The sequence below is a fragment of the Microtus oregoni genome, unplaced genomic scaffold, assembly GCF_018167655.1.
Source record: "Microtus oregoni isolate MIOR12 unplaced genomic scaffold, Mior012 000035F_ref0000213, whole genome shotgun sequence".
NCBI lineage: Eukaryota > Metazoa > Chordata > Mammalia > Rodentia > Cricetidae > Microtus > Microtus oregoni.
This window is the reverse complement of record NW_024543094.1, coordinates 5767058-5780288: the sequence shown is the minus strand read 5'-3', so window position 1 is coordinate 5780288 and position 13231 is coordinate 5767058. Positions and strand designations below refer to the sequence as shown.

The 13231-nt window shown below is 49.1% G+C and overlaps 1 protein-coding gene across 8 annotated transcripts in view; it reads right to left on the bottom strand.

Annotated features, from left to right (window-relative positions):
• Positions 1-12546, bottom strand: part of Ryr2 (ryanodine receptor 2) — a 570252-nt gene extending 557706 nt beyond the window's left edge. For 7 of the 8 annotated variants that reach the window (XM_041630687.1, XM_041630690.1, XM_041630691.1 and 4 more), the window contains exon 1: positions 12087-12545. In XM_041630687.1, the coding sequence (XP_041486621.1) occupies positions 12087-12134 (48 nt within the window). In that variant the 5' untranslated portion in view covers positions 12135-12545. Of the gene's footprint in view, positions 1-12086 lie in introns of all 8 variants that reach the window. The other variant, XM_041630688.1, reaches the window with a different exon arrangement.
• Between the last annotated feature and the right edge of the window lie 685 nt (positions 12547-13231).

Below are 13231 nucleotides of genomic sequence, written 5' to 3'. Positions count from 1 at the left end.
GAAATCATGAGGCCAGTCAACATGTCATCATGGATGGGGATCATGAGGCCAGTCAACACACCAGTGTGGACAGGGCTCATGAGGCCTGGCAGTTGATGGCTGCTGGGAGAGGCAAGAGCCATATTTCTTCAAAGGTGTAGCTGCTGGTACATTACCCAAGGTCAGGTGGGTGGCTCCACCCAAGTCCAGGCAGGTGGCAACATTTCTTTTGTAAAAGGAGAGGAGGACACAAAGACGGAAGAGAATGAGCTGAGGGGACTTAACGGGTGTGAGAAAGGAGAGGTGGGCAGATATGACCAAGATACACTGCACATGTCTGAGATTGTCTAAAAACAAATTTTAAAAGTATTAGTTTTTTTCAAGTTTCTTTAGAAGATACAGGTTGGGGGTTAAGAAGATGTGTCAGTAGCTAAGCGCACTTGCTGTGCAAGCATGAAGAACTGGCTCCAAATGCCCACAGCTCACACAAAAAGCTGGGCATAGCTACAAAGGCTTGTGACTCCGGTAGGGCCAGAGAAAAGTAGATCTTGAGAGCTCACCGGCCAGCTGTTCTAGCTAAATAGTGAGCTTCCAGTTCAGTAAGAGACCCTGTCTTAAGAGAATAAGGCAGAACGGAACAAAGGAAAACATCTGGCATCTTCCTCTTGCCTCCCCATGTGCAAACACAGCTGCTGGCAACTATATACATGTGCGTGTGATATGCATACACACATCCACATAAATACAGGATGGGTAGTTTTATTGACATGTAGATGTAGTCACAAAACACATATGATACATAAGACATTCAGACAAGGTAAGATTTGTTTGTCCCATCTGATATAGCTAGTTGGTAAGAGCCAGACACGTCTTTGACACGTGGAATGTGTGTAATATAGTTAGTCTTTGGCAGATGGTATAATAAAGTCATCTCAAATTAAGATTCCCAGGCTGGGGGTACAGCTCAGTAAAGTACCTGACACACATCATGAGGACTGAGTTCCATTCCCAGAACCCTTGTAAGAATAGGCACGGTGACTCACACTTGTGATCCCAGTATTGGTGGGGCAGAGACCTGCAGATGCCTGGGGCTCCCTGACAAGTCATTCTGGCGCAATCAATGAGCACCAGGTCCCCTTGAGAGATCCTGGCTCACAAAAAGAAAGTGGACCATTCAAGGAAGAACACATGAGGTTAACCTCTGGCCCCACACATATGTACACATACATAAATGTACATCTACATTCATATACTCAAACACATGTGTAGACCTACACATACCACAAAGAGATATAAGAAGACTTGGGAAAGTCTGACGGGCACTGATTTGGGGTGGTTTTGAGACTCCACGTCAAGTTTTGTCATTAACCACAGACAATTTCTAATCACTGATGGTGTTGTGCTTTGAATGTGAAATGCCCCCCAAGGCCCACTTGCTGGTTCCCACCTAGCAGTTCTGTTTGAGAAGGTTATGGAACCTTTACGAGGTAGAGCCTCTTGAAGGAACTACGGTCTTGATACTTTATTGTCCAGTCTTGCTCCCTGTTTCTCTGCTTCTTGAGTGTGGATGGACTGTAAGAACACCTGTAAGGCATTTCCTTAATTAGTGACTGATGGGGAGGGCCCAGCCCATTGTAGGTGGTGCCATGCCTGGGCTGTTGGTCCTGGATTCTATAAGAAAGCAGGCTGAGCAAGTCAGGGAGCAGGCCAGTAAGCAGCATCCCCCATTGTCTCTGTATCACTCCTATCTCCAGGATCCTGCCCTACTTGAGTTCCTCTCCTGAGTTCTTCAGTGATGAACAGCAATATGGAAGCAGAAGTTAAATAAGCCCTTGTCCCCCACAACTTGGCTCATTGGTCATAACGTCTCATGGCAGCAACAGTAATCCTAACTAAGACACTGGCCATGAAGTTTCGCTTCACTTCCCCTCCTGTGCACACTCGTCTCCACACAGGCCCAGAAGCAAAGGGTCCGATGGATCATGGAGTTAAAACCTCCAAAAACTGTAAGTCAAAGCAAACCCTTCCTCTTCATAAACTTATTATATAGGTTATTTGTTACAGTCAAGGAAAGATGACCAGTACAACCCTCTTTTACACCCTTCTTTTTCTCCCCTCTTCCTCATGCCCTGTAGGTAAAAAGGCCTTGATGTCATGGCCACAATACCAACACTACGACCCCACATGCATTAATGCACACGCACACACACTTACATGTGAACACACAAAATAAATTTTAAAAAGTAAATCAGATAGTCCACTTTTAAACTTTTTGCTCTACATTGGGGCTTTGACAACAAAGCAAAATAGATCGAGTATCTTAAACAATAGACATTTATGATCTCACAGTGTGAGAAGGCCAAAACCCACAGCCAGGGTAGTAATACACAGTTGGTTCCTCCTATAGACAGGAGAGATCTGCCCCAGCTGCCTCCCCACCCTACTCCTGGAAGCCTCAGTGATTCTTAGCAGGTAGTCGCATTACTGAGATCAGCACCGCTGCTTTCCATGTCTTCCCATCATTCCTCTGAGGTGGGTCCGTCCCCCAGCCTCCACTCATGACAGCGCTGTTCATGCAGAAATGGGGCCTGCTGCAGTGACCTGGCTTTAATTTAATTGTCTCCGTGAAGCCCTTTCTTCTGAATAAGGTGACCTTCTGGATATTGGGGTGTCAACATGTCATTCCAGGAGGAAGATTCAGTCCATAACCTTCAGAAGCAACTCAAAACCTACTGGCTCCCCATAAAACCTTCCTCTTGGTTTCGCGTCAACCTCACTCCATTCCTCAAGTCTTCTGAGCTCATCTGTGTCTTCTCCTGTACTTAAATATAATCAGCTGCCTGTCTGTTTTCAACAGAGATCACCAGTGGGAAGACAGGAGGAAATACTCAACATGCCCACAAACATCACCCCAGTGTAGACCTCAGTTATCCAGCTGCAGCTCAGCACTGGCATGCTCCTCACAGGGTCCTCGGCATTGGTCTCTGCTCTCGCAGTCCTAATTTCTCTTATAAACTGATGCTTCACCCGGCTTCCTAACAAACAAGTCTGACTCACGTCCCTCTCTCCAGCGCGAAGGAAAGAACAAGCGACTCCAAGACCCTTCTTACCTTTCATACATAATTCAAACCGCCGACCTTGGTCTCAAGTCTCCCTGCCCTTCTGTAACTACCATGGGCCATGCTATCGCTCTCTCTATTTCCCAAACATGCCCCTTTAGATTTCCTGCCTATTCCATCAGAGATCTGCCAAGGAGCGAGTGGGCACTCCCGTGGGATTAACTGGAAGCCATCTAATGAAAGGATCACTTGCCAAGGAGTGGGCTGGAAGCAGGGGACAGAATCAAACAGAAGGGACGGGTCATGTAGTGATCAGCAGCAGCCTTCCCGAGCAGCAAGGGTGGGATGCTGTGTTTCCAACGCCCACCGACAGAAGTCTGAAGGGCACAGTGCTGGGCAAAACAAGGTGTCCCTGGGGAAGAGGAAGCCTAAAAGACACCTCCATACCCCTGGGCATGTTCTCCTCCCCTGTCCTTCTCTCCTCACTGAAACCCACCAAATCCTCCCCCTGTAGAGGCACATTGATGATATGCAGGGTCACTTCTCCAACAAGGTAACCAGATGACTCAAACGAAAACAAAATGAACGCATGACCAAGGCTTCACTTCTTGAATAAGGGACTAGGATGGTGCCACAGCAGCATGGAGGGAGGACTCAAGAAGCATGCAAACCTATCAGCCCACCAGGCAACCAATGCGCTCAGCAAGCATAAGATCACCAGAGGGCCACAGCACATGCCGCAAACACAATCTGCAGTTCCTAGGGTGAGGAAAGAGGGGACCAGTGAGGCCCACAGTCTGAGTTTCCAGAATCATTACTGCAACTCCAAGTAGCTTTAAACAACTCAGAAACCAGCAAAAGGCACAGCCACCACTCCTTCTTATTCATCCATGTCAGTCTTTAGCAAGTTTTCAGATGGAGGCAGGGATAAGGATAGAGAGAAGAATAGACAGGAAAGAAAGAAGAAAAGGAAAAGGGAGGGAGGAGATTTGGGCATCTGGAAGAACCTAGCTCACCAACATCACTCACTCAGAAATTGCCCTTGAGCAAGTTGTCTCACCCTCTGCAGCTTAATTTCCTAATGTGTAGATGTGCAATTAATGACTTTAGAGACTAAATGAATTGTTCCAGGAATCGAATGAATTATGGCTCTCCTGTCTGAGGTGAATAAATGGACCCAAAATCTTTGTCCTTCCATTTCCCTTCATGATCAAACTGTGGGGTCTGACCAGGATCCCTGAAATTCCTTCTCAGCCTGACAGTTCTTAACTGTAGATCCCACCTTCCTTCACGAAGTCTCGGAGAGCACACAGGCCATCAGGTCTCTCTCCTCACCAACCTTTTCTGCTAGAGTATCTGTTCCCAATCTCCATTCCTAGTGTTCTTCGAAGTAGAACATTTGATTTCACCTTCTTCTCCACCCCTCCCACCAGAGATGGCACAAACTCTCTGAAGAAGGAAAGATGGCAGACCTATTTGTGCCTAAGTACTGGGTACCATGTACTACACATGGCGGTCAGTCAGCCAGTACCACACGTGTGATAAACAGTGCCAGCACAGCCGTCTCTCCCAGTTCACACGTCTGCTGTCCTCGTGTGTGGAGGGCAGACTCCAATGGGACAACTTCTGCAGGCACCCCTGGGTGACTCAGACCCTTGCAACAAGAACAAGAGGTTCACGCTAAAAAATGGCCCCATCTTCAGAAGATGGCGCTGCTCTAGAGTGTCTCAGACAGAACAGCGGTGGGGCTGAGTGCTCCAGGTTCTGTGAGAATCACCAAAGATTTGATGGCAGCGTTCCATTGTCTATGACTCAACACGAAATACCCTTCAGACATTCTCATGGACCAACAGGACTGTGAGCCAGTCATACTGCCCAGGGTGGATTTGTCCTTAAAGACGCATGTCAAGGGTGTCCTGGACACAGGAAAGCAATGCTCCCCTCTCTGTCGTTGTCGTATTTGATGTGAAATGCAATGTGCTTCCACTGCCACTAGCCTGTTAAAGTCATGGCCACACTCACCTCCTCTTTACCTCTGCCCCCCACGACAGCACACAGGGCACAGCCCTCACCATCAGAACTTGCGGCTTCCATGTCTGTGTATATGTCTCAGTCATTTCACCATTTCTGTTCTGCATGACTTAGGTCTTCTCATAGCTTCCCAGCCCTTCACAGGTCCCTGGCACACTGCCAAGAATGAAGCACACTTGAAGGACATGCTCCCTGTACTAGTGACTTCTGTATCCCGGGAACCAAATTACCAAACACAAACCGCTTAAGAAAGTTTCTGTCCATCATAGCTCAGAAGATGTGGCAGGGTGGCCGCAGACAGTCACATCATGATGGACCAACACACAGAAACTAACAGAAGCAAGGCTAAGCTACTGTCTTCAAAACTCTACCTGTAGGAACCCACTTCTGCCAACTAAGCCCACATGCTAAAGGCCCCACTCCCCAGACAGTGCCACTGTGTAGCATTCAAAACATGAGCCTGTGAGGACGTTTCAGATTCAAGCTATAGTACTGTGAACTAATGCTCCTAACACACATTGAAGAAACTGCCCCTTCTGTATGTATTGCTCCTTTTGTCTCAGAGTGAGAGCAAGCCCACAAACATTATTAAACAATGCTCTACTGTACAGTAGCTACCCTCACCAAGTGTTAGGAGTGCAAAATACGCACATTTTATAATGTAGAGAGTATTTCTAAAGAGAGAAAGAGGGGCTGCGGATACAGCTCGGGGCATGAGGACCTGGGCTGGATTCCTCAGAACTAGGTGTGGTGCTGTGTATTTGGAATCCCACTGCTAAAGAGACATAGATAAGAAGAATCCCTGGACCTTGCTTAGCCCAGTCAGCAAGCCCCAGGTCCTAGGGAGAGACCCTGTCTCCTTAAGCAAAGTGACGGCTCCTGAAGACTGTCATGTGAGAATGAGTTCTGACCTAGACATATACACCCTGCACATGCAACCACATACATATGTGTATATGCATGCATGTACACATGCATACGCAACCACATACATATGTGTATACATGTACATCTGGGAGAGAGGATAGCAGGAACCAAGTACTCCTGTCATTGTCTGTTTTCACCCTGGGGGTGAATGAGGGTTCTGGAATGACCACCTGGAGCTGCAACCCCATTTATATCTCCCAATCCTGGCTGAAAACTTGACTTCTTTGTAGCAAACTCTTGAGTGGCTAGGTAAGAATTTCATGAGAAATCCACACACAGTCCCTAAGAGTCCTACAGTAGACAGCACATACAGACAGGCATCCTGTAAATAAAACAGGCAACAACAGCAGCTGGGGATGCCCTAAAACGGTGGTGGACCCTGACTGAGCACACATCAGACAGGTAGGCAGGCATTCCCCCAGCCGATACGGTCTGTGAGACCAGAGAGACTTCCAAACCAGCGTCCAGGACTATTCAGATGAGTCTTCTGGGTGACCACAATAACCTCACACAAGCACTGTGTCCTCAACACTGATACTGCCTCTGGCCCCGCCACTATCACAATGGTGTCTCTCAAATGAGTACATGGACACTTGATGTGGGAGTGTCATATATCAATCTGTTGATTTCATTGGTTAAGTAATAAACAAACTGCTTGGGCTCATAGCTTAGAACATAGGTGGGTGGAGTAAACAGAACAGAATGCTGGGAGGAAGAGGAAGTGAGGTAAGATGCCTCAGAGAGAGACGCCATAGCTCAGCTCTCGGGGGCAGACACGATTCAGCTCCAACCCAGGATGGACTTAGGCTAGAATCTTCCTGGTAAGCGCACCTTGGGGTGCAACACAGATTATTAGAAATGGGCTAAATTAATATGTGAGAATTAGCCTAGAAGAGGCTAGATAGAAATGGGCCAAGCAGTGTTTAAATGAATACAGTTTGTGTGTTGTTATTTCGGGCATAAGCTAGCAAGCGGCCGGGGTGCTGGGGATGCAGCCCCGCCGCTCTTATCACTACAGACACTGTGTCCTCAACACTGATGCCGCCTCTGGCCTCGTCACTAACAGAATGTGTCCCTCACACGAGCACATGGACACTGTGTCCTTGACACTGAGGCCGCCTCTGGTCCTGCTACTATCAGAATGTGTCCGTCACACGAGCACATGGACACTGTGTCCTCAACACTGAGGCCACCTCTGGCCTGTCACTATCAGAATGTGTCCCCCACACCACGCTCTCCTCCTTTGTCTCCATCTCAGACTTTCACCCAGCAAACCTCCTCGTCCCCTGTCTCTAAAAGATCTCACCTCCTCTAGAGCACTGTTCTACTGGTGAACACATCTGAGTAATTCTCTCCTTGGAGGAAGGGGCCTGTTGGCCTGTTTGCCTGGCTACTGCAGTTGCCACAGGTTTCTTTCCCTTAAATCTGTCCTTGGTAGCTAACTCTGTGTTAAGCATCAGGAGAAACTAATATCCCCCACCATGGTCCTGCCCCTCCCATGGAACACTGGGTAAGAAAAATATATGAAAAAATTGGGGGTGTGGGAGGATGGTCTAACTCAAAATTAGCTGGAACAGTGCTATTAATTCCTTATAGGATAGAAACAGTAAAACAAAGTATGGACATGAACAGGAAGATGAGAAAAGGTCATGACTGAAGGGGAGCAGTGAGTCTGGACAGAACAGGACTCTGAGCAGAGGGTTCAGGATAAAACCCTCATTAAATGGCAGGAGGGTTCACAGGAATAGGGCGTATTTGTTAAGGGTGAGGGATAATGAAGATTGGGATACCAGGTGCTGATGCCCTGGTCCTTTATGTTCCCTTCAAATTCATGTTGAAATCCCAATGCTCAAAATGATGGTCTCAATAGGTAGGGCCTTCAGTAAGAGAGTGGATGGACTCCCTGGTGAGCACCATCAGCGCCCTTGTTATAAAGGAGCACACAGAGCCCCCTTCCAGCTCTAGTCCTCGGGGAATGAATGGCATTGTGGGTACATTTTATCCCACAGGTCCCAGACGTTGAGACACACATAGACTCATGGAGGCAGAAGAGACACAGAAGAAGGACCAGAAGGGAGTCTTTGGGAATAACCAAACACAAAGTTAGAGTAGAATAAAGTGAACCCCCCCCCAAAAAAAAGCACACTCAAATATAGCATGGGATGTGTCCTGCTCCCACGACCCCATGAAGTAACTTCAAAACAGAGGAACAGGTACACAGCTTCGAAGCAGGGTCTCGAGGACAGAAGAGGGGAGGTTAGGTTTGGGAAGCAGGGGTTCCCAGCAAGTTCAGGAACAAGGAAGTGAAGTTGGGGAACCACAGAGAGAGGCGACAACCCGGAGCAGAGGCCACATTTGGAGGAGTTGGGTAGCAAAAGAAGGCACCGGGGTTAAACTTAAAGAAGAAAAATCCAGTGAGGGAAGGATTGATAGACAAACAAGAAAAACCAAAATGAGAGAGGGGGCCAACAGCAAAGAAGGATGGAGAACCACCAGCTCCTGGCCAAAGACTTATGGTGTGTGAGCGCTGCGGCCAGGCAGAGGTGGAGCACCTAGAGCAAACCGTCAGAGATTGCCACAAACTTCTGAACAAGTCTGAGACACTAACCTGAACTGCTGTACCCACCAAGTCAAGTCCCCTAGGCGTGCTGTTTCATTCTCTATAAGATCAGGGAGATGGGGGCAGACTGGGGACTGTTTCCTAACTATCTCCACCTACCAGGGACCAAAGATGGTCTAATGTGTTGTTTCTTTCTTTGAATAGTCCCCTGTCGGCCTCTAAATATTTCCTAAAAGTTATATATACACGCATATGTATATATAACCTTTCTCTGCTTATTCTAAACGTTTCCTCAACACCCAAGACCATGGTGCACATGTAGAAAATGCTCAGCTCATGAGTTTCTGAAACAACAGAATTTCCCAAGTCTCAGGGCCCAAATGTGCCCCTTGTCATCCCTCCCTCTCACCCAGAGGCTATCTGCAGCCACCCGGTGCCCCGCACTGTCATCCTTTCTTCGGTAATCCAGTCTTGATTTTAAAGCAAAAATTAAAATGTATCTAAAGTCGAAGTACAAATAAGGCAGAATATCAAATAAATGAGTGTCCTGGGTGTCTAGGATCCTGCAAAGTGCACGTGCTGATTTCTAAGTTTTGTTTTGTTGTACTTTGTTTTTATTTTTAACTCTAATGACTTATCCTGGGCAATGAGGAAGGTGTCCCATCAGTTCCTTGAGAAAGTACCATGGAGAACTTTTTTCTTTTTCAAATTTATTTATTATTTATTTATTTATTAAAGATTTCTGCCTCCTCCCCGCCACCGCCTCCCATTTCCCTCCCCCTCCCCTGATCAAGTCCCCCTCCCTCATCAGCTCAAAGAGCAATCCTTACTAGACCTGGATGGAGGTGGGTGGTCCTTGGACTTCTCACACGTCAGGGAACCCATGGAGAACTTTTATCTTAAGCTTTCTGTGGTTTCATGACCAAGGAAGAAAAAGGCACGAATGTCCACAGGTCGCTAGATCTGTGCATCTGAAGGAAGAGCCCGGGCTTCCTGTCTGCTGGGAGGAGGCACTGTTTCACATGAGCAATCTTCCTGCACCCCGACAAACCTGGGCCAGGCAAGTCCCACCTGACCTTCACACTGACCTTCACAGCACTGCTCACTGACCTTCACACTGACCTTCACAGCACTGCTCACTGACCTCAGGGGTTTCTTTTCACTGCTAGGAACTGTTGAGCAAGTCCTAAGATGTTCTCTGTCTTGATGCAGCAAGGTGGGAAAGCACAGGAAGAAATCCTCCCATGAAAGAGCTCCTCTTGCAAGGGCTCCCAGCCTCGCTAGTAGAATGATCCCTGCAGCCAGGACCCAAATTTAAAGTCTCTTCGTGTGCATAATACTGACTGCCTGAGCATGTTTCTAGAGGAGCTCAGCTATTCTAACAATGACGAAAGAAAAAGCAAACGGCTGAAAACTTAACCAAGGTCATTTAGTAACACGGGTTTTCTTAAGTCGAGGGCATATCTTATACCTTCTACGAAATTGTAGAAGATTGCTTGAGAAAAAGAGTAGTGTTGGGCTGGCAAAATGGCTCAGCAGGTAACCGTTCTTACTGCCCAGCCTGGCAACCTGAGTTCGATCCCCAAGATCCACAGCATAAGAGGAGAAAACTGACCTCTTCAAACTGTCCCCTGACCTCCACTAGAACACCAAAGAGTATGTACACACACACATACACACACCAATAAATAATAAATGGTTTCTTTTTAAAAAAATGATCTATGTTTTTAAATACCAAATTCCAGGTCATCACTATATTGAAAAGGCCATAAAAGTTTTTAAGATAAAAGAAGCCACGCATCTCAAATCATGCATGCATCTGGACATAATGGGTGAATCCACTAGGTGCTATCAATTTACTTTATGATAGGATTCATGTGTCCCAAGTGTCAGGCACATCCAGAGTTTACACAGCATCTTCTCAGTCCCTGTAAATATAAACGGATCAGAGCAAGCACGTCTCCGGCTGGCAGGGAAACCACCCATCACCTGCTGGGAAGGAATCTTGGCAGACAACAAAACCAGCAACAGCAGAATGGAAAGGAGACAGGAACCGGACTGATGGGCTAACAGTTCTCACAAACGAAGGCATCCTTGAGGGCAACAGAGAAGACATAACTCATGGAAAGGCTCCATTAAAGATGTCACCTGTGTCCCTTAGTAATCATCTCAGACCTCGTTCAGAAAAGAAAAGGGAAGGCGCTGTGGAATGCAGAATCCAAATCCAACTGACAAGATAATAATCAGGGCACGCTAATCAGATTCTGTGAATGTCTGGTCCCCTGCACGGTGATGGTGTCCCCAGGACTGACTGTTTTTAACTATAATAGCCCTGTCTATTACTATCAAAAATTATAACTATCGCCTCAAGATATGCAGCCTTAATGCTCCTTGGTACGTGTGCCTTTAAAATAAAAAAAAAAAATGGGGCTGGGGTGTGCTTATCTGGCACACACGAAGCCCTTAGTTCATTCCCCAGCACAACATCAACCGGTGATGAGAGTGCACGCCTGTGATCCCTGTGCTCAGGAAGGTGAGGCAGAAGGATCAACAGAACAATGCTATCCTCAGCTACAAACCAAGTTCAAAGCCAGGCTGAGGTTTAAAAAAAAAAATGAAGCCAGGTATGGTTAATCCTGTAATCCCAGCAATCTGAAGACTGGAACAAGATCTCCATGAATTCTATACTGTCCTATGCTACACAGGGAGCCAGCCTAGGATAGCAAGTGAAAACTTGTATGTATGTATGCATGTATGTATGTATAAATAAATAAATGCAAAATTGAATAACTCATATTGACATTTGCACATTTAAAAAATGACCGGGGGTCGGGGAGTTGAGGATAATGAAGGAATGGGACACTTGCTTTTGCTAACCTTATTAACATTATTGCACACACACACACACGCAAACACACACACCACGGTTCCCATGTGCTCTGCAAGCTGTCGTCGCAAAATCACCACGGCACCATGCCGGGAACCGTGGGGTCCACCAGAACAAGCCCCTGTGTCTTTGGTATCATCCTGACTTGGGGGCACCCTCAGGGCAGCCTCCTCAGCCCTGGGCCACTCACTATGTGAGCTATGCCAAGTACACGGATTGCGATGTCCTCGCTCTGTGACAGCGCGCAGACTCAACCCCAAAGCCCCAGGGACGGCGACAGCTGAAGTCCCCACGCTCCGCGCGCCCCACCGAACACGCAGCTCTGCACCCTAGCCTGAGGCCGTCGGAGAGGTCCCTGGCCAGTCCCGGATCCCGCAGCTAGATAGAACCCTCCCGGGTACCTCCCGCTGGCTAGCCACGCTGTCACTGCACGGGGTTCCCTTGGTTTTCCACACGCGCGCACAGACACGCGTCTTGCCCTTCCTCGACACGCACACCTGCACACATGTGACGATGCGGACCCCTCCAATATTCCCGGGGCGCCTCTGGCCCCGCAGCCGGCTGTCACTCTACGGGCACCCGGCTGGTGGCTACCAGGGCGCCCCTTCCCGTGGGAGGACGCGCGCCGCGACATGGCACTTACAGTTCTCAAGAACTGGATCTCGTCCTCGCCTTCGCCCGCATCAGCCATGGCTCCGCGCTCCTGGCCCGGCAGGCTACGGAGCCCTGCGGAGCCCGGCGACCGCGGCCACTCACGCTGCTGCTACTGCTTCTGCAGCTTCTCTGAGCGCTCTAGTCACTGCCACCCGGGATGCTCTAGGGGCTCCAGCGGCTGCTACCTCAGGTCGCTGCCCCTGTGGCGGCCACAGCCGGGAACTGGAGGCGCCCCGGGGCCGCGCTGCTGGTGCCGTGAGCCCGGCGGTCCCCCTGCAGCGCGACGGAGGCGGGCGCGCGGGGGCGGCCGAGGCGCGGGGCCTCCCTGCGCCTCACGGTGCGGGAGGAGGGCAGCCGGCCTGAAGACGCAGGGAGGAGGCCCCACTGCCCGGCGCGCTCGGCCCCGGCTCCCGCCAGCGAGTGCCTGGAGCCCGCCGAGCTCGGGTAGTGCGGCGGCGGGGGCGGGCTGGGGGCGGGTGAGTGGGGAGGAGCTGCCAGCCCCGGCTGCTGCAGGTAATCCGCAGCCCGCTCCTCGGGCCGCCAGCGCCGGGGCCCAGCGCCGCTTACTGGCCGCTCGCGGAATTGCCTGGCGCGTGCCAGAGCGCTCAGCTTTCCCCTGCACCTGCTGCCCTTCCTGACCTCAAACCCTAGCAAGGAGGCTGCTTGCTCTCCGCACCAATTTCCAAAGCCCCTTCTCACGGGGTGCGCAGAGTCGGGATTACCTAAGTGTATTCGATATTTACACTTGGACTCCCTCGAATCTAGATAGGCGCGGTTTCTTCGGTATTGAGTCAGATAAGCTCACATCAGAGATGATCCAGACAAGGGGCACGGTGTGGATGCATGAAGAGTTGTAACAAAATGTTCAACAACAGGGGCTGGAGAGATGGTTGAGGAGTTAAGAGCACTCGCTGCTCTTGTAGAGGACCAGGTTCGGTTCCTAACATCCACACCAGGCGGCTTACAACCACCTGTAACCCCTGTTCCAGGAAACCCACGCTCTCTGGCCTCCATGGGCACCTGCATGCACTTAGTGCACATAAATTCATGCAGGCACATACATAAAAATAAATACATATTTTTAAAAGTATTCGATGGTAGCCTAGCAATCACAGCATTCAATAACAAAGTGAG